At 42.5% G+C, this 21292-nt stretch overlaps 2 protein-coding genes across 6 annotated transcripts in view; one reads left to right on the top strand and one right to left on the bottom strand.

The window, feature by feature from the left end:
- The window catches only part of LOC131740634 (S-adenosyl-L-methionine-dependent tRNA 4-demethylwyosine synthase TYW1), a 156336-nt gene extending 143893 nt beyond the window's left edge, over nucleotides 1-12443 (bottom strand). For 3 of the 5 annotated variants that reach the window (XM_059036654.2, XM_059036655.2, XM_067014148.1), the window contains exons 1-6: nucleotides 12261-12443; nucleotides 11347-11474; nucleotides 10261-10398; nucleotides 4554-4655; nucleotides 2809-3003; nucleotides 984-1271 (exon numbers count right to left, since the gene is read on the bottom strand). In XM_059036654.2, coding sequence (XP_058892637.1) covers nucleotides 984-1271; nucleotides 2809-3003; nucleotides 4554-4655; nucleotides 10261-10398; nucleotides 11347-11474; nucleotides 12261-12264 — 855 coding nt within the window. In that variant the 5' untranslated portion in view covers nucleotides 12265-12443. Of the gene's footprint in view, nucleotides 1-983; nucleotides 1272-2797; nucleotides 3004-4553; nucleotides 4656-10260; nucleotides 10399-11346; nucleotides 11475-12260 lie in introns of those variants that run through there. The other 2 variants (XM_067014147.1, XM_067014149.1) reach the window with 2 other exon arrangements.
- Nucleotides 12444-12518: 75 nt separating this feature from the next.
- SBDS (SBDS ribosome maturation factor) lies at nucleotides 12519-18463 on the top strand. Its single transcript, XM_059036709.2, has 5 exons — nucleotides 12519-13490; nucleotides 14122-14251; nucleotides 14753-14953; nucleotides 16568-16732; nucleotides 17673-18463. The coding sequence occupies exons 1-5, from the start codon at nucleotides 13363-13365 to the stop codon at nucleotides 17799-17801; spliced, it is 753 nt and encodes a 250-aa protein (XP_058892692.1). The 5' UTR covers nucleotides 12519-13362; the 3' UTR covers nucleotides 17802-18463.
- Nucleotides 18464-21292: the final 2829 nt, after the last annotated feature.

Below are 21292 nucleotides of genomic sequence, written 5' to 3'. Positions count from 1 at the left end.
GGGGCAGTTCTGGCTGCACAGCTGAGCCCGGGGTCACCAATCTGTGGTCAAAGAGAAGGCAGGCGGGTTCCAACCTGGCTTGGGGCTTAGACGACTGGGTTGGAAGAGGGAGTGGATGGCAAGGGAATTGAAGATGTTTTTAAGAGAACGAGTATAAAATTTGAACTGGGTAAAGACAGAAGTGAAGTAAGCAGTAAGCACTACCCTATGAAAAAAAACGTGCGGTCCAAAGAACTTTAAAGTAAGAGCACCAGAGAGAGCTCAGAGTTCAGGTCACAGGGACATGAAATGTCAGAGGTGAGCATGGAAGTGGGAGGCCGAGGTCACTGGAGAAAATGGTTCCTGGGGGTGTGAAGGGCAGGAAAGGGACAGGATAAATCATCTATGTGGATGGCTCAGCCACAAAGAGGAATGACAGGAACAAGGGTGGCCGAGAAAGACAGGGAGTCAGAATGTCAAGTTGTTCCCAAATGATGCAAGCGACCAGGTGGCCCAAAGACAACAGCAGTGATACAGCCTGATGTAACACGAGCTTCAAAAGAACTGGGGTATCTGAAGAAAGAGAAATTTTTAGAATGTGAGGGATGAGAGAGGAATCTGGGATGACTTGCAGCCTTCAAGTTTGAGTGATTAATGGTGTCGTTAAATAAAAGAGGTCGGGAGGAATATGTGGTTTGGGGGTAAAAAGACATGAGCTCAGCCCGGGACATATTCAACTTCTCCAGACCCGTTTCCTAACCTGCAAACTGGGGTAGAAACCTACTGGATTCCAGCAATGCAACAATTAAAGAACATATTTAGGAAAGCATCCAGCACAACATGGCTTATCCTAAGACCGCACTCTCTCTAGAACATCCCCACGTGAGTTTCAGCTCTTCCTGCTAACCAGAGGCCAAGGAAAGAGCTTCCCAGGACAGAGGAAAGGTTCAGCACCTCCAAATGCAGGAGGAAAACAGGGAGACATGGACACGTGGGCTCCGTACCTCAGCGTCTCTCTGATGAAATCCATCTTGAGCGTGAGACTCCGGCTCCATTGCCTCTGAGCCGTGCTGATTAGACTCGCACTTGCCTTTCTTGCAGTTGCCACCACAGGGCTTGCTCTCTCCTTTACGGAGCGCCTGTAGCCGGGAAATGAACCTAGCCTTCCATGCTGTGAAGTCGGCCTCGATGCTGCCGTGTTTGCTTTTAACCACGTTGCAGTCACCCTCCCCTCGGGCCATCACGCGATGGGCGCCGAGCAGCCAGAGCCACTTGTCCACGTTCTTCCCCACCTGCAGGAGAAAGAGACGGGTGAGCTACAACAGTCCTCCAGATCAGAGGCTGGCAGCCTGCTCTGCGACAGCATGGGGTTCTGCTGGGGCCCTGTCCCCGGCTGCTGCTAGGAAGAAGGAACTGCCCAGTCAAAAGGGCTTCAGGCCCTCCAGCCGTTGATACATTCAGGTAAGATTCTGCAGAAGATTTTGTTGTTGTTGTTAAATATAGGGACCGACAAATTCTTTTGTTAAGTTAAGGGTTAGTACCTGATGAAGAATTTGAAAACTACTCTTCTAAATCATGGTCAGAATGAAATCACTCAGTAGCAAAATCAGTTTCTTCTAAAATAAAGCCTCTGGGGCCAAAGACCATTAAACAATAAAGTACAAACGGAGCCCATTTGGCAAGACTCATGATTTCATAGCCAGAAATACGTTTTATTACAGTATGAAGCACTTAAGCTGAGGCACAGGAGTTATCAAGAAGTACAATTAAGAGTTCAAAAACTTAACAGGCTTCCTAAGTAGCAAGGCAGTAAACAAAATATTTATGTATCTGAATTTTACCTTGTGTCTACTTCCTTTGAAAATATGAGGGGGGGGCAGGCACAGAGAATACACATCTTGATAGAACAGCTGGATGAAAACAACTGTTACAGAAAGATCTCCACCTTCATCTTTCCTCACATTCTACCAAAGATAGGTGAGCCGAGCTGGGCTCACATCTGGGGAGAGGTACAGGTAAACAAATTCTGATCACTTTTCAGAACCACTAAGAAACTGAGAGGCTCCACATTTTTGTTTTTTAAAGTATAGAGAATGCAAAGGAAAAGGATCCAGGAGAACAAAAGAAAACAATTAATATTTTATTACATAAAGGGCAGTGAATGGTTTTCTTCTATTTCATTACTTTAAAAAAGTAATGATTAAGGACCTCCCTGGTCGTGTAGTGGTTAAGGCTCCATGCTCCCAAAGCATGGGGCCCGGGTTTGATCCCTGGTCCGGGAATGAGATCCCACATGCAAGCCGCAACTAAGGAGCCCGCCTGCCACAACTAAGGAGCCCACGAGCCACAACTAAGGAGCTCACCTGCCACAACTAAGACCTGGCACAAACAACTAATAAATTTTTTTTAAAAAAAGAAAAGTAATGATTAAAAGACAACAAGTTAACTGTGTGAAGAATTAGTTTGGGCACTAAAGGTCATTCCACAACAGAACATAGTTGAGAAAGTCCAAAGACTCAGGGACCTTCCATCTACAAGGTCCTGCCTGGGGGCAGGAGGCTAGATTCTGGCCATGAATACAAGCCGCTAAGACGCTAGCCAATAGGAAGCGTTTTCATTCATTTTATTCAATAAAAATTTACTGAGAGCCTCCTATATGGGAGCAATCCCCAGCGATAAAAAGAATAACACAAAAAGTTTATTAGTAAGTACCAAAGAGTGTGGATTGTCTCACATACACCCACATATATGTACCTGTGTAGGTGTTTTTTTTTTTTCACTTAAGAGAATGTATCCCTACAATTCAACGTGTACCTACCTTGTACCTACCTTGTTGAAGTGGCTCACATATGCAGAATTTCCCAGACCAAACACCACGTATCTCACACCCTTCAGGTACGTTTTGCCAAAGCGAAAGTCACTGGCCGCTTCCTCTAGCCACCTGCAGAACCACTCTGCGCTCTCAGTCGGCCGACCGTCAGTGTAGGTAGCAACCAGGAAGGCACAGACATTTTTACTGGTAACCTAACCAACAAAGTCATAATTTCAGAGGAGAAGCCAAGATATAAAGTTATCTCAATGACGAAAATCCTTTTTGAAACACTGACATTCATATCACACTAACCTCTAAAGACAAAGAGTGCTTTTAGAAATGTTACTTATTTTCAAAAGAGAAAGGAAACAGGGCCAGGACCTTGCACAGGGGAGAAAACCCAGCCCCCTGCTCCTGCCAACGCACTTCCTGGTGCCCTTCACCATATACTCCGTCCCATTTCCCAGCTGATAAATTCCTATCAGCTCCTGCTTGTCATATTGGAAACAAAAGCCAGATCAGTCAGGAAGAAATATAGAAAGCTCTCTTAAAAATGCCCTGAAAAATCAAAGCAATAAAACATTAACCGTAAAGTGACTTAACACTTGGCATCATCATCTCCCCGGGAAACAAAACACACCTTCAGCCTGTGAGCCACAGTATTTCACCTGCGCGAGTGCATCTTCACAGTTCCAAGTCAGGAGGTAAGTTATAAGTAATCCCTTACGAATAATTAAGTATCCAAGCTTGCGAATAATTTTTAACAAATAATTTAGAGCGGATTCAAGCTCACTCATTTGTACTCCAACGTTTTCTTGGGGGAGAAACAAATGCACATTTACAGCTAGAGGTTTATCCACTAAGAAGGGACTGGCAAATTACAGCCCACAGGCCCAGTCCCACTCACTGCCTGTTTTTGTAATTAAAATTTTATTGGAACACAGCCACACTCACTCATTTACATACCGTCTCTGGCTGTTTTGTGCCTCAAAGGCAGAACTCAGGAGCTGCCTGGCCCACGAAGCTGAAGATATTTACCATCTGGCCCTTTACAGAAAAGGCTTGTCAATGCCTGTTCCAAACGCTTCCCCAACTTTAGCTGCTTCAGAATCACCTGGGGCACTTGTTAAAACACAGGCCCACATCCAGACTTTGATTCCGCGGGGCTGGGCTAGGACCTGAGAATCTGCATTTCTAACGAGTTCCCAGGAAATGCTGATACTGTCGGTTCAAGGACCAGGCTTGGAGAACCGCTGCTGTCAGGCCAACTTCCCCACCTGGGCATGGCTAGAGGAGGGGGCGGGGCATTCCTCAGGTGAAGAAATGAAGCTCTCACAGATATGACGTTACACCTGGAGGTCACACAGCCAGTTAAAGAGATTTCTCTAACTCCAAAACCCATACTGCTTCTGACACCCAAGCGGCTCCTGACCCTTCAGCAGGCTTACACGTGGTTCACAAGCCCAGCACATGGCCCTCAGTGACAACCCTCTTTGATTACAACAGTCAAAGAAGGAGGGAACTTCCAACCCCCCAAGCTTTCAGGCTAACACCCCAGAGGGGCCAGCCCCGCGTCACGCCCGAGTCAGCACACGCCACCGCACACTCAGCACCTCCGACTGACACTGAACGCTCAACCGACTGGAGTCCTTCAGCATGAAAATTACATTTACCCTGAAGAGTCTGTCTGTTTATCCCAGAACACAGGAGGTCAATTAAATTTGAAAGTTGTGACTGAAGGAAAAATAAGACAATTACCAACCTCTTCTACTAGATGGTCATCTGGGTCATATTCCTTTAGATTAATAACCGCCACAGGCAGATCAAGGGAGCTAACTGCTTCGGCAAGAACTGTCGCAAATCCCTGATAGGAGGGAAAAAAATCAAATAAAGTCTTCAATAAGCTAAATAAATGAAAAATACAGTTTTCATTTATTCCTGTTGGCAAGGTAATGAGGCATTGAGCATGAAAAGATTTTTCGGTGACTGACATGTATCACCATAAACACAAATTCTATTCTCATTTGTACCATTTTCTCAAGCATCTTTACAGAGATCAATCACTCAGCTGTGTTGTTCTCACTCTACAAGTACATATGTGGGATTATATGTACTTGTAGACATTTCGGCTGTTCTGCCCCACTAGAATAAACATATAGACAGAGAAGAAATACCAAAGAGGGAAGAGAGTGGGAAATATGAGAGCTGTGAGCACATTTCTGGAGGATAGAAAGCAAAAAGAAGCAGGCTGACAGACCGAAGAAAGCCACAGGGGAGACAGAACACCAGAGGGGCTCTGGGGTCAGTCAGTCACTGGGGCAAAAACGGGAGGGAGTAGCGGGCCAGAGAAGACCCTGTGGAATACAGAGAATCTGTATGATATGGGACCAGCGCACACAGAGCCTCAGCGACTCTCACCTTTTACCCCCAGGCCGACTCCTACCAGTCTCTTCTCCAAACAAAATGAACCAAACGGTTGGGGAGAGCTACAACTTCTGGCCAGATGTTGGTACCCCAGGAAATTCTCTTCCTCTTTCTGGCTTCGTAGCCTAACACTTGGCTCGCCACCTGCCAGGACTAAAGCTAAGCCTGCCCTCGCCATTTACTAGGCATCCACCAGGCCAGTCTCAGCTCTGGGCGATATTACCCAACAGGGAACAAGGCACACATGTTCCCTGCCCTTAAGGAGCATCAAGGAACATCCTCAAGGAGATGTTCTAATGAGAAAATACACAGTATATCAGTTGGTGATCAGTGCTGTGGAGGAAAAGAGGATAAGGGGTAAGAATACGGTATTGGAGGCATGGGGAGAGCTGTTATTTTACATAAGGAGGGTCACGACAGGTGTATATAATAAAAAATAAATATTTGGTCTTTGTCTCCAGGGAGCTCTTAGAGCTCCTAAAATCCTTGGAACTTGCTATCTTTGGTATGTTAATGAGATGACTCACTGGGGTTGCAGTGGGGGACCAGGTGGCTTCAGGATGGGGGCTGGTCAGCGGCAAACCAACCCTGGGATTAAAGGCTTAGAACTTTCAACATCTTCTCTCCCTGTGGGGAGGGGAGGGGAGGGGAGGGATGGCAGGAGATGAAGTTCAATCAGATATGGTCGATGATTTAATCAGTCATGCCTACGTAATGAAATCTCCAATAAAAAACCCTAAATGACAGGGGTTGGGAGACACATTGATATGCCGAGGAGGTGGCACGTGAAAATAGGACACAGAAGCTCTGTGCCGCCCCTCCCCCCAAGACCTGCCCCATCATCTCTCCCATTTGTCTCTTTCTGAGTTATATCCATTGTTATAAACCAGTAGACTAAGCAAAGCAATTCCCTGCATTCTGTGAGTCATTCTAGGGAATTAGCAAACCTAAGAAAGAGACTGTGGGAGCCCCAGAATTTATAGCTGGCCAGTCAGGAGTACACATGGCCCCTGGGACTTGTGACTGGTGTCTGAGGTGGGGACAGTCTGACAATAACTCGGGTAGACGGTACCAGAATCGGAAAACAGGTGCGGGAAAACAACTATCTGGTGTCAGAAAACACTGCTACAGGCCTCAAAAATAAAGACTGGAGCAAAACCTGACGGAAACGAGAGAGCAAGCCGGAGGCTATCCCCGGCAGAGGGACGTGTAAGTGAAAAGGCCCAAATGCGCAGGCACCTTCGGCAAGGAGATTAATCAGACTGGAGCCGGGAGACCAAGGACATGAGGTAAAGGAGATGGCGGAGACCCAGAAGTGAGGGCCTCCTGGCCACCAGGAGGGCTTTGGCATTTGCTTTAAGTGAATGAGGGAGTCACTGCACGCTTTTAAGCCAAGATGATTAACACCATTTCGCCTAAGTTCTCAACAGTCCCTGTGGTTGCTGGGACGGGCTGAATGAAGAAGGCTGAGGATGAGATGGCCGCAGTAACCCAGACAAAATATGAGGGAGGCTGGCGTAGGCCAGGGCAGCAGCAGTGAGGGCGGTAAGAAGCGACCGGAATCTGGATCTATTCTGAAAGTAGAACACACAGTATGTGCTGACAGACTGGATGTGGGTAGTAAGAAAAAGAGAGAAGTCAAAGGTTTTTTTGAACTGGGCAACTGGAAGGATGAAGTTGCCGTTTATCAGAATGGGAAAAAGTAGAGGTGGAACAGGTTTGGGCAGGAAATTGGGAGTTTAGTTGTAAGCACACTAATTCTGGGTCACCTACTACACATCCATCCACATGAAGATCTAAGGTAGGCAGCTGGGGATGAGGGTCTGGGGTTGAGAGGAAAAGTTCAGATTAGAAACATAAATCTAGAGGCTACCATCTACTACAGGGATCAGCACACTAAGGCCTACAGGCCCAATCCGGCCCTCTGTCTTTCTAAGTAAAGGTTACTGGAATACAGTCATGCTCATTTATTTACACATTGTCCATGGCTGCTTTCACACGACATCAGTGGAGCTGAAGTGCTGTAACAAAGACCATACACCTTGCAAAACCTGAAAACCTAAAAAACATATGTAAAATAAAATATCTAGCCCTTTACAGAAAAACTCTGTCAAATTCTAATAAATAGAACTGAAAGCGCTAGATAACAAGATCCCTTAGAGAGTGAAGTGAGTGCAGATAAAGACATAGTCTCAAGAACTGTGCCCTGGGATGCCCCTATCTTTGGAGGGCAAGAAGATGAGGAGAAATCCGCAAATGATAGTGAGGCAGACTAGCCTCAGCAGAGGAGGAGGAGAACCTAGAGAAGACTGTCCCAAAAGTTCAATGGAGAAAGTATGTCAACAAGGAAGGAGTTGTCGTGCAGCTAAGAGGTCAAGTAAGATGAAGACTGAGAATTAATTAGCGACATGAAAGTTACTGGGCTGGGGCACACAAGCCTAACTGGAGTGGGTCCAGAAGACAGCACTTGGGCTTCCCTGGTGGCGCAGTGGTTGAGAGTCCGCCTGCCGATGCAGGGGACGCGGGTTCGTGCCCCAGTTCGGGAAGATCCCATATGCCGTGGAGCGGCTGGGCCCGTGAGCCATGGCCGCTGGGCCTGTGCATCTGGAGCCTGTGCTCCGCAACGGGAGAGGCCACAGCTGTGACAGGCCCGTGTACCACCAAAAAAAAAAATAAAGAAAGAAAGAAAGATAGGAGTAGAGAAATTAGAGACAGCAAGCACAGACAACACTTTCAAGGAGTAATACTATTAAAAAAAAAAAACTGAGGTGGTAGTTAGAGGGAGATGTGAGGTATAGATAGGTCACCTAGCATCCCTGACCCACCCTGCACACAGCATACAGTGAGAACTTACAACTAGAGAAAACAAGTCTATTTACACAGTTAACAGAGAAAATCCACACCAGCTACCCCATCATTCCATCCTAAATATGAACAGAAAACCACGGATCAGCAAGACCATGATGAGAACAAGTGACAGGAAAGAGAAATAGCAGCAAAAGAAACACGGTGGAAGCAGATAAATCAGAGAACTGAAAAAGGAACTCACTGAAATATATTCTTAGATTATGAAAAAGATGCAATAGAAATTGAACAAAATGGCATTTTTGCAATTAAAAACATTATAGTCGAACTAAAACATTCAAAAAAAAGGTTTGGAATTGAAATCCAAGAACCCAGCACAGAAAGTTACCAAAAGTATGAAAGAGGATTTGAGACACAGGAGACCATCCAAAAGGTCCAACATCCAACTAACAGAGTAGAACAGAGAAAACAGAAGGGAAAGAAATTCACCCAAGAAATATTAGCAGAATTAATGCACACAAATTTTCAAAACAAAAACGGCCCAAGTATACAATACAATGGCTGAAAAAGACCCAACCTAGACACTATCTCACAAAAGCTCCAAACATCTAGGACAAAGGAATGATTCTAAAAGCTTCCAGGGGCTTTCCCTGGTGGTGCAGTGGTTAAGAATCCATCTGCCAATGCAGGGGACATGGGTTCAAGTCCTGGTCCGCGAAGATCCCACATGCCGCAGAACAACTAAGCCCGTGAGCCACAACTACTGAGCCTGCGCTCTAGAGCCCGCTAGTCACAACTACTGAACCCGTGCACAACTACTGAAGCCCACATGCCTAGAGCCCATACTCTGCAACAAGAGAAGCCACCGCAATGAGAAGCCCACGCACCACAACAAAGAGTAGCCCCCTCTCGCCGCAACTAGAAAAAGCCCGTATGCAGTAACGAAGACCCAACGCAGCCAAAGTAAATAAAATAAAAAATTAATTAATTTATTTTAAAAAGACAAGGATGTGATGCCCTCAAAGTTGTAAGAAAAAAATTTTGCCCGAGTCCTCTATACCAAGCCAAATACAAATCAATCAAATGTGAAAGTCAAATAGAGAAATTCAGATGGCACAGCTTTAAGAAGGGGGGGGCCATTTAACTCATATCAACAATGATGTGGGCAACAATATTGAGCTGCTGAGATGTGAGGAACTGACTAATACAAGGAGTTCATAACTTTTATCTAACTTGATAAATCCAGAAACATGGCAGAAGGAGGTTCAAGAAATAACCCTCAGAGGAATTAAAAACAGAAATATCAATAGTTAAAATAGATTCTCTGAAGAGTACTTTTCATTATGTACCCTCTGTACACCTGGATTTGTTACCATCTGCAAGTATTAATTTGATCTTTTAAAAAAACGTAAAAGCGGGCATAAAAGAGAGGCTAGGAAAGAAATCTTCTATGAGTAACATAAAAGGACTTTGTTTCCGCAGCTCAGATGCCTTTCTAATGTTTCTTCCGGTTTCCTGCCTCTGCTGCTTAAGGTTGAACTTAATTATAAGTGACCTTCAATTATGACACACACAACAAAATACTGAAAACCTTTTAAAAAGTAGTATTCTACAAAACATCCACAAGAGGGCAGTAGAACCCTCTTTAATACTCTACCAAAATAACGACAAGGAATTGTTTTTAATTCATTTTCACGTTAGGCTTAGAATCTTTTCCTAGAAAGCAATAAATAGCTGTGACCTCTATAATAAAAAAGCAGGCAGCATCTAGATACAATTAAAGCATCTTTCAGCTATATATCTGCAGCCGGTATCTATACAGTATTCAATGTATATCATTAGCACTTTCAACACTATGAGAAATCAAAATACATTTCATTAAATAGATGTGTGAAGTTGTGAACCTCAGGGCCCATACTGGACATACTGCTGCCATTTTTCACTATCCCCTACTTCTCTGCCCAGTCATGGACTTGGAACTCCAAGTCTCCATTCTGCTGAGCAGAGGCAAGCTTCAGAGCAAAGCCCCCCGCATGACAGGTCCAGACACCCCCAGTCAGCTGAAATTGAGATGAAACCCACCCACCACCCCAGAAAGGAAAAATGTATGCTGTAAAAAGGAAAAACAAAGCTGAAAACAAGATTAGAAGACCAATTCAGTTCACTGCTAAAGAACACTTTTCAGAAATTTTCTTAAAAGATCAGGAGACCCAATGAAAAGTGTCATTATAAGTTCTTACCTTTGCTGTGCCAGTCTGAGAACCATAGAAAATCTTCACTCCAGACACAAAGACTTCCTTCTTTTGAAGAGAGATACAGCCATTTGTCATCAAATCCCGAGATGCTTTTGGAACGGTTTTCTCCTGTGAGTTTTTGTTCTTGAAATAAACACAAAATCCATCAAGTTTGAATATTTCCCAACTTCATTAGGGATGAAAATTATCAATCGCTCAGATACTGGTCCATTTTATTATTCTCTTAATCCTTCGATTGTACTCCTCAAATATTAACCCCTTGGTATAATTAGGTCCTTTAAAAGCAGGGCCCACATTTCTTAAGACTATAATCATTCCCATTCCTTCCAGGATAAAACTACACGTACTTTCACCCATAATGTGTTGTAGTGGAATAATAGTAGAAACTTATTTTCTGATTCTTAATTACTGGAAAGAAAAGAGAAGACTAATACCCCTTAAGGGTGTTAAGCAGATTTGGGTTTTTTGCAAAAGTTTAATTTTTCATTACAAAACCTTCCTGTATCTTAACAATGAGACTTCCACAGCCCATCAAAGAAAAGGTAAATAACTTAGTCTATTAAAACTGACAAGAAAAATTTTTTGGCATTGAAAAACTATTTCTAAAGACCAAACACAAAAGTGATCGTAAGTTCCTTTTAGAATTTCTATATTTTTCTGGAAGCCTTAGAAAATCCACACTCTGCATTCTCTATAAAATTTGATGCCAAATACTCTCCTAGGAAAAGTAACTCCACTTGGGTTTCCCTGGTGGCACAGTGGTAAAGAATCCGCCTGCTAATGCAAGGGACACGGGTTCAAGCCCTGGCCCGGGAAGATCCCACAGGCTACAGAGCAACTAAGCCCGTGTGCCACAACTACTGAGCCTGCATGCCGCAACTACTGAAGCCTGTGTGCCTAGAGCCCATGCTCCGTAACAAGAGAAGCTACCACAGTGAGAAGCCCGCGCACAGCAACAAAGAGTAGCCCCCGCTTGCCGCAACTAGAGAAAGCCCACACGCAACGAAGACTCAACACAGCCAAAAATAAATAAATAAATAGATATTTTTTTTAAAAAGTAACTCCACTTACCTGCTTTCTGATGACAATCTGGAAACAAATCCAAAGGCTAAAGCCAAAGGCAAAGCCCAAATATATGTAAAACCTGTTTATCCATAATGATATTAAAGATGAGAAGTCCCACATATCCAAAGAAGGTTCTAAATTTAAAATGACACATATAATTTTATTTGAAGTTACATATACAATGATGCCCATTCTTACTTTAAGAAAAAGAAAAACCAACCTTCATATTCAACAACCCCATTAAGAAATCTATAAAAAGCAACACTAATAAAAACAAGACACTGTGATATGTAATATAATTGTCATAATGATAATGCTAATTCAAAAAAGAATATAAAATTTTATCTTCATTTGAATATAGCGTTTGGGAAAGAAGGGAACATAAAGTCATAACACTTTATGTGGAATTATGAGTTAATTTTGCTTTGTTATGCTGCTCCATAAGAAAAATAATACTAAACGTATTCCTCTTTTTTTAGTTTTATTTTTAGAGACCCACAGCTACTTGCCAAGGGTTCTCAAATAATTGACCCCAAGTCCCACTTTTTTTTAAGGGAGATATGGATGGACCTGGCCTCAAATGCTGAACCTGGGGGTAATTTCAAAAGGCGAGGTCTAAGATTTGAGGTTTACAGGTGCTACTCATAGAAAGGTCCAAAAGTCCTCAACACACGTGGGTAAGGGGGAGAAACAGTTTTCTCTGTCTTTTGCTTGAGGTTAGAAGCATAGTTCTAAACTCATCTCCTTGCCTCAAAAGGCAAAAGCCAGGTCACGAGCAGGGATCAGTCCTCCCTTGCCCCCAGCGGCACCGGTCCCGGGCTGACAAGGGCAACATACTCTGGAGGAAGGGGCCCGAGGGTCTCCGAAAAACGGTTTCCTCCCTTCCCACCCTACGAACCTTACCCGCCTGGGGACCTTACCCATTCTCCTCAGAGCCCGAGCCCTGCGGCCCGACAAGACACCAGGACTGCGGACCTAAGAAACTTATTGTCCGGCGTGGATACTGGGAGACCACCAGAAATACCTCGAAGCATTCGCTAGGCGCCGACAGTCGGAGGACCTGGGGGCAGCCATGCCACTCGCAGACCTGTCCGGATTGGCTCAGAGGAGGAAGGGGGCGGGCCCAGAGAAAAGCACCGCCCAGAACTCCCGGCGAGGAAGCGGGAGAGCTCCCCGCGGCTCAGGAAACCGCGCTTGAGAGTTAGGGGCGAATCCGGAGAGAAGCAGGGAAAAAAAGAGGGGTGGGGGAGGGAAAGTCGGCGTTAAGAGACTAAGGGCATCGCCAACCGAATGCAATCTGTGAGCCTGTTTGAATCTCATTTGAAACACACCGACTGTAAAAAGGCATTATTTAGAGGAAATTTGATTATGGACTAGCTATGAGACGCTATTAAGGAATTATGGTTAATCTCGTTGGGTGTATTTGTTAGTTTAAACTGAAGTATTTAAAGCTAAAACTTTATGATGATTTTCTTTAAAATACTCCCACACAAATAATGAGGGAGAACGGCAAAACGTTGATAATTTTTGAAGCGGGGTGATGGGTACATGGCAGTTCGTTACACTTTTTTCTCTACGTTTTTTGTGTTAAAACTTTTCCAAAACGAAAGGGTAATGTGGGCGTGGCCCGAAACTCGGCGGAACTGTGAGGCGCCTGGCACTGAGTTTCCACCCGGTCACCAAACATGAGCTCCACCAACCAATCAGAGCTCTTTCGTTCATTCTGGAAAGAAAATTACGTCAAGGAAGAGCCCCTCTCTTTCCGGGCGCGGAACAGTGTCGTAAAAGCCACAATGCGCAGGCGTTCTGGCTCCCTCCTCGCCCGGTTTTCGCTACACCTGACGCCTGCGCAGTAAGTTGCGTGGTGTATTGTGGCTGCAGAGTTAGTAACGTCGCTACGCACGCTGCGGGCGTTACTGTGTCGCACGCAGCTGGGTGCTTATATCGAGGCTCAGTTGGCCCTCAGGCCGGCAGCGCCGGTCTGCCTTGGTTTGCCGGGCCCAAGGTCTGTGAGCGGCCACGATGTCGATCTTCACCCCCACCAACCAGATCCGCCTGACCAATGTGGCCGTAGTACGAATGAAGCGAGCCGGGAAGCGCTTCGAAATCGCCTGCTACAAAAACAAAGTCGTGGGCTGGCGGAGCGGCGTGTGAGTGACACTCTCCCTCTGGGCCCTGGCCGGAGCTGGTGGCCTCGAAGGCGGCCTCCCTCTGGTCGTCTAACGAATGGGCCCAGCTTGGGTCTCGTCAGGGAAGGAAATGGGAAACTTACTCCTGCTGCCCGGGCTTAGGGTCTAAACCAGACGTTCCCTTTTTATTTGTTTGGTCGGTTTGGTTTGGGGCTTGGTTTTACTTTGCTTCCCAGGTGTCATAAAAGCCACAGCCAAGAAACCCCCATAATTGTGGTCCTTTTGTCAGAATAATGATCAAAGCAAAGGGCCTGGTCTTCCAGGTGCTTCTATAGTTCACAGATCTCAGCCCAGTAGATTCACCGAAGTGCGTAAGGTCTTCACTGCTGCCATCTAGCGGCTGGAATTCCTTGGCAGCAGCCGGACCCCGCCCTTCAGTGATTGCACACCTATTCCCTCGACGTTTTTCATCTGAGTAACGGCGAATACAAATGGAGTTATGAATTACGAAATGGTCCCCTGGAACCGAGGGTCATTTAGGAGTATTTGTTGTTTCTTACTATTCATATCGTCGCCGTCTTGTATTTAAATGTGAATGAACTTCGAAGTTTCAAGCATACTCACTTAGGACTGTCTCTCCTGTCCTCCCAAGGGAAAAAGACCTTGATGAAGTTCTACAGACCCACTCAGTGTTTGTAAATGTCTCTAAAGGTCAGGTTGCAAAGAAGGAAGATCTCATCAGTGCGTTTGGAACAGATGACCAGACTGAAATCTGTAAGCAGGTGGGTTCTAACAGTTGCAGCATAATTGACCCTGATATCCAGTAGTATTAGATATTAATTACAGGTATGTTAAACTTTAAAGTACTATTTTTTTGGAGTGAACAGTTACTATGCAAGAATTCGATCTGTGCAACATCACTTTTAATAATTCAGGACATGGATATTTTTTGCCAAAGGCTCCAGAAATCAGATTTCCTACTAAACTGCCTTATTTTGTCCATTTATATATTTTTAGTGTAATATGCCTAAAAATAGAATTCCTTTTCAAGTATTTCATCATTTACACCATCTGCTAAGATTACCTTTACCCAATCCCCCATCTAAATAAGTAAGATTTTGGAACAAGATAATCCCTTTAGGCAAAGCTCAAGTTATTACCAAATATCAGTAGCTGAAGAGGATGAAATTTAATTTTCTCCCCAGTTATTAATTCCTGTGGTTAGTTAACAAATAGTGTGGAATAAAGATATTACTTTTCTTAAACTTGTTGGGTTTTTTAAGATTTTGACTAAAGGAGAGGTTCAAGTGTCAGATAAAGAACGGCACACACAGCTGGAGCAGATGTTTAGGGACATTGCAACTATTGTGGCCGACAAATGTGTGAACCCTGAAACAAAGAGACCGTACACCGTTATCCTTATCGAGCGAGCCATGAAGGACATCCACTATTCGGTCAAACCCAACAAGAGTACAAAACAGCAGGTGAGTTGTTTTTTAATGTCAAAAAGTGTCCGTGAAAATCAGTGTTCTCTGAGGAAAACATTAAAATAGTTGGTCTGTAATAACAAAATGGCACTACTTGGAAGCAAGTGGGAGGAGGTTTTGGGTAGAGGGGAGGGGAACGATGGAGGTTTTAGAGGAGTGATGGAATTTGTTTTAACTAAACACAAATATACTAGGACTCTCATCTTCCTATCCAAGTCAGACCTTTAAAGATAAAACTTGGATTCTTCCAACAAGGACCTACTGTATAGCACAGGGAACTTGGCTCAATATTCTGTAATAAGCTAAATGGGAAAAGAATTTGGAAAAGAATGGATACTTGTATGGGTATAACTGAATCCTTTTGCTGTACACCTGTAACTAACACATCATTATTAATCAACTATACTCCAATATAAAATAAAAAATGTTTTTACAAAGATAAAAGTTGGATTTTTAAAGCATTATTTTAACACCAATTGTTAGATTTTTTTAATATTTGTATAATACATGCACTATAAAAGTCACCCATTTAAAGCCTACAATTCAGTCCTATACTCACTAAGTTTTTGCACCCTTCCCTGCTACCTAATTTGAGAACATTTCATCACCCTAAAATGAAACCCTGTACCTGTTGGCAGTCACTTCTCATTCCCCTGTCTCATAAGGAGGGAATAAGGCAACCGCAAATTTTATTTTTGTTTTTATTGATTTGTCTATTCTGCACATTTCATATAAATGGAGTCATACAGTATGTGGCCCTTTCAAGGTTAATCCATGTTGTAGCATCTGTCAGTACTTTTTTCCTTCTTAGGACTCAATGATAGTTCATTGTGTGGAAATACCACCTTTTGTTCATTCATCAGTTGGTGGACATTGGGGTTGTTCCCACTTTTTAGCTATCATGAATAATGCTGCTTATGAAATTGATCACAAATTTTAGTGTGGACGTATGTTTCCATTTCTCTATACCCAGGAACAGAATTGCTAGCTCATATGGTGACTGTATTAACCTCTTGAGGAATTGCTCAGCCAGTTTCCAAAACAGCTGAGCCATTTTACATTTCCATAATCAGTGTACAAGGGTTCCAGTTTCTCCACATCCTCAGTGATGTTTGTTATTGTCCAACTTTTTGATTATAGCCATCCTGGGGGTATTGTTCTGGTTTTGATTTGCATTTCCCTAATGACTGATAATTTGCACATATTTTCATGGGCGTATTGACCCTTTGTCTGTCTTCTTTGGAGAAATCACTGTTCAGATCCTTTGACCATTTTTTAGTTGATTAGTTGTCTCTTCATTATTGAGTTGTAAGAGTTCTTTATATATTTTGGATACTAGTACCATATCAAATGAACGATTTGCCAGTATTTTGTCATATTCTGTGGGTTGTCTTTTCACTTTCTTGATAGTTTTTTTGAAGAACAAAAGGTTTTAATCTTGAAGCCCAATTCATCTATTTTTTTTCCTGTGGTTGCTAATGTTCTTCATGTCATCTAAGAAACCATTGCCCAGTCCAGCTAGATGGAAACTGCTTTGTTTTGAATACCTTCTGCAGTAATGCAGCAGAAGAAGCAAAGAAATTACAAACGTTTTTAATTTTGTCTTGATAGGCTTTGGAAGTGATAAAGCAGTTAAAGGAGAAAATGAAGATAGAACGTGCTCACATGAGACTTCGGTTCATTCTTCCAGTGAATGAAGCGAAGAAGCTGAAAGAAAAACTCAAGCCACTCATCAAGGTTATAGAAAGTGAAGACTATCATCAACAGTTAGATATTGTAAGATTAACATACGCTTGTTTCTTTGCTTCCGTGTTACCAAAAGAGTTTCTTTTCTAGTCATAAATCTGTCACAAACATTTAGGAGGTGTGAACAGTAAGACATTTCCAGAAACATCTTAACTAGCATTAGGTAAGACAGTCAAGGTCTCCATAGAACCAAATTGTCATTAAGAACACTTACAGTTTTTGTTTGCTTTTTTAGTTAAATTATTCATGATAAAATGATTTTGGTCAATGCTCATTTTTGATGAGAGAATATATTTTACAGTGAGTCTTCTATTAATGAGGAAATTGGAAATAGGACTAAAAGTTTGTTAGTCTCGTTTACCACAGAACATTTTAAAGAAGCAGCAAAAACATCATGTCTTTGGGTCCTCACCCCGCACCTTCAGACATCGTGTACATTCATCTGTCTGCAAACCCACGTCTTAGAGCTTTACAGCTTCTTGACAAATAAATGAGCTCTAGAGGATTGTTGCGCTTTCCACTGTAGATGTAAAACAACACATCTGACACTCTCTGAAGTTTTAAAATCTTTGCAAAACTTTGCACATGGTTTCTAAATAGGCCTTCCACCTCTTTTTTTTTTTTCCTTGAAATGTGGATACAAAGATGATTTCATTGAACTGTAAATTTTAATGCTAACTTTTAGTGTGAAAAGGACCAGAGCGTTCTAATCCAACCACTTCGTTTTACAGCTGAGGAATCTGGAAAAGTCCTCAACAGGGAGAATAATGCCTTGTTACAGGGGCCTGCGTGCATAGTTAAGGGCAGAGGCTGGACCAGAACCCAGTCCGCCCTCCTGTGCGTTGTCTTATCTGGGGTTGTAGAGAGACCTGGAAAGTATGGTGTGTTTGTCTCATAGGATGTGAAAGCTGTGTCCATTCTATGGTACTGCTCGTCCTCATGTGGTCAGCAGCTGTGTTCAATGTTTCAGGTGTGTCTCATTGACCCCGGCTGCTTCCGAGAAATTGATGAGCTCGTCAAAAAGGAGACGAAAGGCAAAGGCTCTCTGGAAGTACTCAGTTTGAAAGACGTGGAAGAAGGAGATGAGACATTGGAGTGACGGTCATCAGTCTCTTCCGCTGTCAAACACTAAAGCCTTTTCACTTCCCACGGCCCCGTTTTCTTTCAGTGATCTGCCAGATACTTGCTCAGATGAGTTGACATTTTCCATCTTTGGGGCAAACATGTAACAAAAAGACTTTCCTAAGTAAGTATTATAATGTGGGATTAGTTTCGTTTTAATTATCAAATGGGGTTTTAGGCAAAAGTGGAATACAGAGTCCAGAGTAGCATTTTGTTACTGCCTCATGCCTTTGAGCTTTCCAGGGTGAAAGTTATTTGAGACAACTCTGGTGGATAAAAATTAAATTTTGTACGTTACAAGAAAATAACTTTGGGAGGATATATCTGTATGACAGAAAGGGAGGATTTGCCAAAAAGGAAACGTGTAATGTCTTATTTCTACTTAATGAAATGTGTGTATAGGGGTAACTGTCTCATGACCTAATACAAAGCTTGGATGATGACTTCTTGATTTTCTGAAAAATAGATAGAGGATGACTGTGCAGGACTTCAATAATATTCATCCATCATGCTGCCATAGCCTAGATTATTCTTGGTAAAAAATACAGCCATTTATTGCTAATCCTTAAAGTTTATAATATATATTACTAGAGTTGAAAATATATGTAATCAATAAAACCACTGTTTATTTTTGTTGAACTATGGCTTGTATTTCTAGACAGCTTCCTAACTTTTTCTTTTCTCTGCCTCTTATCTGGTAGGATGGGAGAGTTCTTAGCAGGATTAAACAAGTCAGGAGGAGGAGTGCTTAGAACAGGGCCTGTTCTGTTAAATACCTAGTAAATCTTAGGGATATTACTTGGGATGTAATTGAACTTGAGTGTTTTAGTATTTGAACACTTAAATAGACAATGTGCAAGTTTTTTTTTAATCTACTTACCCTCAAAAGAGATAGTCTAGAATACAAAGTAGGGTTTCACTCAAAATAAACATACAGATGTATTTTATGCATAGAAGTTTTTAAGTTTTTAAGTAAAAAAGAGTTCTTGACTTGAACAGTTCCTGATTGGTTGATTGAAGTCAAACATTTTTCTCATAGTGTTGGAAGAAATATTCTTAAGACACACTTTCTTTAATGCTGAAATTGAACTACTGTTCTTTTTTTTTTTTTTTTTTTGAACTACTGTTCTGATACAGTCTTCAAGATGACCCCCTCACTGATTCCATTTTACTTACATAGTTTGTTTTTTTACAAAAATCTAAACTTGAAGTCCCAGGAAATTATTTTAACCAATGAAGTTTACAGTTTATTTCTAGCTTAAACAGTAAAGCAACGTTTCAGGTCGAAAGTCATAATTACTAAAAATGTTCAAGAACTGCATCTTGAATAGAAAAAAGGTAAATGTTACCGTAACGTTGCCTTAAGTTTTTCTAAAAAGCTGGAACTTCAAGAAGTGTCAAATGTAGATCAGAGTCATGTTTCTGAACCTATGAAAAATTTTAAAAATTCTACCTTATATTAATCTCATTATTCAGAAGTAGTTTAAAAGTTTGGTTCATAATTATCTTCCCAGTAGCACTGCTATAATGGATTACCTTAAGGATTATCGGTTTATTTTGCCTTTTCAATGCAAGCTTTATTGTGTACATTTGGTCAGAATGACGTTTCAGAATTAAACCTCTTTCATTAACAGAACTCTTTTCTTTGAAGTTTCCCTTGTACCCATACACAACTGTTTGTTCCAGCTTATGTAACCTCATACCACTTTGAAATTCGCTCGTTGGCCTTGATTTTTGCCCTACCTTGTGTTATAGAGAGCTGCTTAAACACCTGCCTGGCACACTAGATTGTGAGCAGCTCAAGGGCAGATTAGCCAGGTGTGTATCCCTCCATGGTTTGGACCTAGTAGTTGTGGAATAAATGTCTGTGGAGTTATAAGCATACTCTCTCGGTGGGGGTCCATGCCATCAGAAGTGAGGACAGGTAATGACTTTTTCAAATCCATCTTTAAAGCTTGATTGAGTTTTTGTCAGCTAAGCCACAGCCTCCCACCATTCATACCCATGCATGCTGCTGTGCCGCTGGTGGTTTGTGTCTGCACAGATCCCCTCAGTCCTAAAGGCTTTTATCTCTCCTGCAAGCAGCCTCTCACATTTACCCCAGGGTGTCATACGCACATATTCTGAGGGGCTGTGATAGGGGAAATTGGGTAGCAGCACTCATTATTATAAACAGTAGCCACACACATGATATTAACCTGCATGCTACCCTTAAGCCCACATCATGAGGTCCCTATGATTTTGGTACTAGTGCACTTCCTTATTTAGAGTTTTTTGTGTACTTGCTCTTAAATTACTGAAATTTCAAGGCATTGATTATGTGAAAATACTTTTCACATAAAAGTATTTCACATAAAAGTGGATAAATAGTTTGCCACTAACAGCATTTAATGTCTGGGATGATGAAGGCCATTGATTTTCATCTCCACGTGTATATTAATGGTACCTACAAAATTAACGAGTCTAAATGTAACTTTACTGCAGCAACAATTCGTCTGAGCTAAAAGTATAATCCTGACCTAATTCTTTATCAGCTTGGATATTCCAAGAACAGTTTTACAACACTCTAAGCACGTGTACTTGAGTGGCCCAGGGCCCCCTTCCAAACACCCCAGAGGAAGAGTCATCAGTGTCACCAAATTCCTACCTATTTTTGGTTGGTAGAGAATGGAGATAAATGGGTTGTGGAATTGAAAAGAACAGAGTCATTTTTACTTCAGAGAGGAACAGAGCTGTCTTCTACACTCAATGCCATTCATATCTTAGGAGATTTTTCCATCTGGTGATACACTTGAATGCCAAGAGTTTCTTGAGTGGCACTCTTCCTGTGGCAGACAAGCATAGTTGGCATACTTTTCAAGGAAACAGGGCCGCAAGCTTATTTATTTATTACTGTCGTGCAGAGGTAGGGTCAAGACAAGCAATCTTGCATGTAATCAAGGTAAAATAGTTTGTGGTTTTAAAGTTAAAACTTTGCAGATTATAGAAAGATTTTGGACAGATTTTGGACATGCATTGGCATGCCAAAAGGGTATAATAAAGCATTTCTTAGTGAAATTTGTATAAAGAGATAATTGTGTAAAACCTGAGTGATAACCGCCTGATTTTCTCAGAGACATGGTGATTGTTCAGGAGTTCAATAATTGTGTTGAACATGCTGTCATAATTAAGATTTCATAATAGTATAGAATTATTTTTTTTTTTGCGGTACGCTCGGCCTCTCACCGCTGCGGCCTCTCCCGCCGCGGAGCACAGGCTCCGGACACGCAGGATCAGCGGCCATGGCTCACGGGCCCAGCCGCTCTGCGGCATGTGGGATCCACTGTGCCACCAGGAAAGCCCTAGAATATTATTTTGTAAAGGGCTCATCATCACTGCATTTGGAATTTTTCTTTTGAGTAAAAAACAGTTAAAAGGGGCTTCCCTGGTGGCGCAGTGGTTAAGAATCCGCCTGCCAATGCAGGGGAC

This window comes from Kogia breviceps, chromosome 14, assembly GCF_026419965.1.
Source record: "Kogia breviceps isolate mKogBre1 chromosome 14, mKogBre1 haplotype 1, whole genome shotgun sequence".
In the NCBI taxonomy this organism is placed as follows: Eukaryota; Metazoa; Chordata; class Mammalia; order Artiodactyla; family Physeteridae; genus Kogia; species Kogia breviceps.
The sequence above is the reverse complement of the archived record's forward strand: the minus strand, read 5'-3'. Positions and strand labels throughout refer to the sequence as shown.